The following is a 5,116-nucleotide window of genomic DNA, read 5'->3' on the forward strand; positions in this document are numbered from 1 at the left end:
ATTCCTAGCCCTACTTTATCCTCTCTTGATATCCACCTTTCTATTTTCTTATCTTTTCTGGTCTTTATTATACTCTTTTTTTTTTTTTTTTTTTTTTTGGTCGTGGGGCCTGAACTCTGGGTCTGGGTGCTGTCCCTCAGCTCTTCAGCTCAAGTCTAGCACTCTACCACTTGAGCCACAGCGTCACTACCAACCTTTTCTGCTTATGTGGTGCTGAGGAATCAAACCCAGGGCCTCATGCATGCAAGGCAAGCACTCTACCACTGAGCCACCTTCCCAGCCCATCTTTATTATACTCTTGACACCTCCTACTTCAACTAGCAACAGTTACTGATAAAGCATAAATTCCTTTGCCTGGTAACTGTCCAACTAAATCACAATGCTACAAGGAGAAAAATAGATCTACATAAACTTCAAGTCTTGAAATTTTTTGTTAATTTCATTCTCCATTTGCTAAATCTTATTATTTTAACACTACAATAACAGCTTTAATTCTGCTACAATGCATTCTTACACCCAACCAAAAATTATCAACAAAGCTATCAAATTGTTACTGTTATTTGACCTACTGGGTCACAATTTTTACAGATCCATGTTAAAATGTTTATTTTTCTAATTTTTCAAGTTCTGTACTAGTCAACACTGAGAAATTACATTGAAAATTGCAGTACTTTTGCATGATTAGCAAAGATTTTTACTATTTCTATTTCTACTGATATTCCCAAAAGTTCAACTGCAAAAAATGCTTTTGGCCAGCCAAGAATACAAAAAACTTATCTCCTCCTTATAGAGCATTTACACAAGGGTTCAGAAAAGATCCATCCTGTTGCTTTATGAAAAGGACTGAACATCTAAAAACAGGGAATACAGCAGGCAGGCCAAGTAACACAGACACATGCATAGATATAGTAGAAAGAATATGATAATGGCTAAAATTCTTGGGGCTTTTTCCATTAAATAAAACCTATCACGCCAGGCACTGGAAGCTTTTACCTATAATCCTAGCTGCTCAGGAGACTGAAGCAATCTAAGGCAGATAGTTCAAAGTCACATTAGGTAGGAAAAGTCCATGAGACTCTTATTTCCAATTAGCAACCAAAACACCAGAAACAAAACTGTGGCTCAAGCATTAGAGCTCTAGCCTTGAATAAAATAGCTCCAGAAACAGTGCCCAAGCCTTGAGTTCAAGGCCCAGGACTGGCACCAAAAAAAAAAAAAAAAAAGCTAGCAGAAATGACAATGTAATTTCCTTATGTTTCTATTGCTGTTATAATCAATTACATTAGCCAATGTAACTTTCAGAACACATGGAACATTACTACTTGTATAGATCTAAAGTCCTGGCCAGGACTTCACATTTTCAAAGTATCTATCAACATATACTTATTTAATTCAATTTTTTAGATTTTACATAATCTATTAAACTCCAAGTGAATATTTGGCTCAAATGTTCTTAAATTATAATACTAATGACAAAACACTGTCATTCATTGAAACTGCAACCTTAGTGTGGTACCTAAGCTAGTCTCTTAAGTATTTTAGTGTAAGTGATAAATAGTTCTTACCACTCTAGCTGCTCTCTCCTGAGATTCACATTTCCTGCAAAACCATGGTCCTGTGGGCACTTGAACAATGCCATAGCAAGCTGTTGGAAACAAAATATTTTGGAGTGTTAAAACTGGAAGAATTACAGACAACCAATCTTTACAAAATTCTAGTAAGCTACTCCTCAAGCTATCTAAATCAACTGCAAGTGGGCTGTAGCTCAAGTAGTACATCACTAATCTTGAGCATAAAAGCTCAGGGACAGCTCCCAAGTCCTAAGTTCAAGCCCCAGGACCAGTATCAATCAATCAATAAGCAATCGGTATTATAGAAAACAAAATGAAATATAATGTTGAAATTGAAATACTTTGTGGCAGAGCATTTATTTAGCATGCTCAAGGACCAAGAGTTTAATTCCTACAACAAAAGAGAAAAAAGTGATATTTGTATAAAAATGTCCAGAACAGGATAATCCAGACAGAAAGATTAGTGGCTCCCTAGGATTTGCTGAAGTTGGGTTCAAGGACAGTTATTAGGGTGATGAAAAAGATCTAAAACATTGGTAATGATTGCGCAATCTATGAATATATGCAAAGCCACAAATTGTAGATTGTAAGTGTACATTCAGAATTATACATTCAAAGTTGTACATCTCATGAGGCTGGGATGTAGCTCAGTGGCAAAGCACTTGCCTAGCAAGTCCAATGTCCTGGGTTCAATCCTCAGTACCAAGAAAGAAGAGACCAAAAAAAAAGTACATCTCAATAAAGCTATTATTTCAAAATACATCTCAAAAAAGTTGTTTTTTAAGAAAGAAAAACATGCTCATTTCTAAGTATTTTATAATCTGAATGTTCTGAGTACATATATCAAATTCATAGGCTCACTAAAAGTTGTTTTCTGTTGTTTTTTAGTTTCATTTTTTTGTTTATGTAGTACCAAGGAATTGAATGGAGGGCCTCATGCACACTAGGCAAGTACTCTACCACTAAGCCACATTCCTAGCCTGAAAGTTGTTTTGTTGGCTGGGTATGGTGGCACATGCCTGTTAATCCCAACACTCCAGAAGTTGAGGCAGAAGGATCTGAGTTCCAGGCCAGCCTAGGATTCATAGCACTACCCTATCTCAAAGAAACATAAGCTGGCTGGGTGCAGGTACCTCAAGCCTTAAGCAGGTACCTCAGAAGACTTGAGACCTGTGGACTGAGGTTTGAAGCCAGACTAAGCAGACAAACCTAAGACTCTTATTTCCAATTAATAAACAAAAAAGCAAGAAATGGAGGCCTAGCACAAATAGTAGTGTTAGACATAAGCTGAAGAAGCCAAGCAAAAGAGGCTCCTCTCTGCTCCCCAAATAAAAATTTTTTTAAATCCAGGGCTGGATAGGTAGCTCAAGATACAATACTCGCCTAGCAAGTATAAAGCCCTGAATTTCATCCCTAGAGTAAAAGGGAAAAAAGTTTGCCTTTAGTATTAACACATAATTAGCTGAAATTTTTCAGAAAATGTAAAAAACGCATTCAGTTGACATTCACACATGAGTTTACTCAGCAGAAGCTTAAAAAAATTATCTAACTATTGGGAAGCAATAAAGTATAGAATGAGAACATTCAGTCCTAGGCTTGAACTCAGGTCTTGGGTGCTGTCCCTGGGCCATAGCTCCACTTCTAGTTTTTTGGTGATCAAATGCACATCAGAATCTCACAGGCTTTTCTGCCCAGGCTGTCTTCAAACTGCGATCCTCAGATCTCAGCCTTCTGAACAGCTAGGATTACAGGCGTGAGCCACAGGCACCCAGCTAGAATCAGAAATTTTTACAACTCTTAACAACTGAAGTTGAGCACCCTAATCCCTTTAAAAATGTGTAAATATGTCACAGTAAAAGTATTTATCAGACAAGAAACAGTATATCCATACTGTTACTTGAGGTACTCATAGCAGAAAATACTTAAGACTTAAACATTTTTGTATTAATAATTATCCAATTTATAAGTAATACCTCCAGAAATGTCAATGACACTGTAATAAAAATGGCAAATGCCAGTCCTAAAATCATACCATCTAGTTTTTGATATAGATTGTTTTTGTTCCTTAAGAAAGGTATACAATTGTGTCTTTCTTTAAAAGAAACTGAAAAAAATAAAACTGCTTTCTCAGGTTAATTCATTATGGCAGATCATCACCACTGCCATTCCCAGTTGTAATATTCTCCATTCTTTAAAGAATGTATTTGAGACCTCAGCTAGAAGCCTGGCAGGTGAGTACCCTGCTAATCCCAGTACTGCCAAAAAAAAAAAAATGAGGACTGGGCTCCGGTGGCTCTCGCCTGTAATCCCTAAATACTCAGGAGGCTGAGATCTGAGGGTCACAGTTCAAAGCCAGGCCAGGAAGGAAAGTCCGGGAAACTCTTCATCTCCAATTAACCACCAGAAAACCGGAAGTGGCCAGGTGGCTCAAGTGGTAAAGTGCTTGCCTTGAGCTGAAGAGCTCAGGGTCAGTGAGTGCCCAGGCCCAGAGTTCAAGCCCCATGACAGACAAAAAAAAAAAGAATGAATGAGTGAATGAAAGAGGAAGACGAAGGAAGGAAAGGAGGGAGGAATTTTCCTCCACCCTCCTTGATAATAATGTCCCTTCGAATACACAACTAAACAACACGTTTATCATTAATGCCAGCTTGAGAAATGGAAGGGGTGGATGACACTCACACACACACACACACACACACACACACACACAACTAGATTGGTTCAGCCTGGATTTCCTTAGTACCTGAAACAGAAAAGCCAGAAACATCAAGGACCAGAAAAAAAATCTCTCTTATGTGGTATCCTTCACTCTTTAATATTCGCTGAATGAAAATACCCAGAAATAACTAGGAAGCAACCCAATCCCCACTGGTGGCACCACCATCTCCTCTTCTTGAGTGAGTTAGGCTGAGGAGGGATGCAGCCACTAATCAGCTTGTCCCACCAGTCCCAGGGCAGCTTAGCCCCAATAGGGCTCAGTTGGGCACCAGTAGCTTTGCACCAGCCTTCTCCACGGGAAGCTCCCAGTCGTCGGCAGCAGCTGGGTCGGTGCCAGAAAGCTTGGGGTGCCGCGGCAGAGGCTGCCTTCCCTTCCCTAATCTCTGAACAAGCCGGGCAACCCTCCCCACTTCTTGCTCGCAGCCCAGTCACGTTTGGGAGCCTGGCTCCACGGAACAGGAAGTCTGCAGACACTGCGGCAGCCAGGACCAGGCAGGCAGGGGGCGGAGTCTCTGACTCCCCAACCCACACCCACGGCCACCGTGACCCCAACGCCGCCGAGCCCACGCTTCCCCACCCGGGCGCCCTCTGCAAGCCCCGCACACCACGGCCGACCCAGAAAGTCTGCGGACCCCCCACCCCACCCCCGCCGCCCCCCCGACGCCGGGTAGGCACCAAATGACACTTGGGAGTGAGAGCGCAGAATCACATGACAGTCCAGGCCACACGCACTTTCCTCGCACATGCTCGGCCCGCAGCCCTCGGGCCGTGGCGGACACCGCGAGGCTCCCGCGGGGGCCCCCGACGCCGGGCGGGGGCGGGACGGG

The 5,116-nt window shown here is 41.8% G+C and overlaps 1 protein-coding gene across 7 annotated transcripts in view; it reads right to left on the reverse strand.

Annotated features, from left to right (window-relative positions):
- Window positions 1-5,116, reverse strand: part of Mllt10 (myeloid/lymphoid or mixed-lineage leukemia; translocated to, 10) — a 198,626-nt gene that overhangs the window by 171,704 nt on the left and 21,806 nt on the right. For all 7 annotated transcript variants that reach the window (XM_013014683.1, XM_013014686.1, XM_013014688.1 and 4 more), the window contains exon 3: window positions 1,566-1,645. In XM_013014683.1, the coding sequence (XP_012870137.1) occupies window positions 1,566-1,645 (80 nt within the window). The remainder of the gene's footprint in view (window positions 1-1,565; window positions 1,646-5,116) is intronic.

Source organism: Dipodomys ordii, unplaced genomic scaffold, assembly GCF_000151885.1.
Source record: "Dipodomys ordii isolate 6190 unplaced genomic scaffold, Dord_2.0 Scaffold24, whole genome shotgun sequence".
Taxonomy (NCBI): Eukaryota; Metazoa; Chordata; class Mammalia; order Rodentia; family Heteromyidae; genus Dipodomys; species Dipodomys ordii.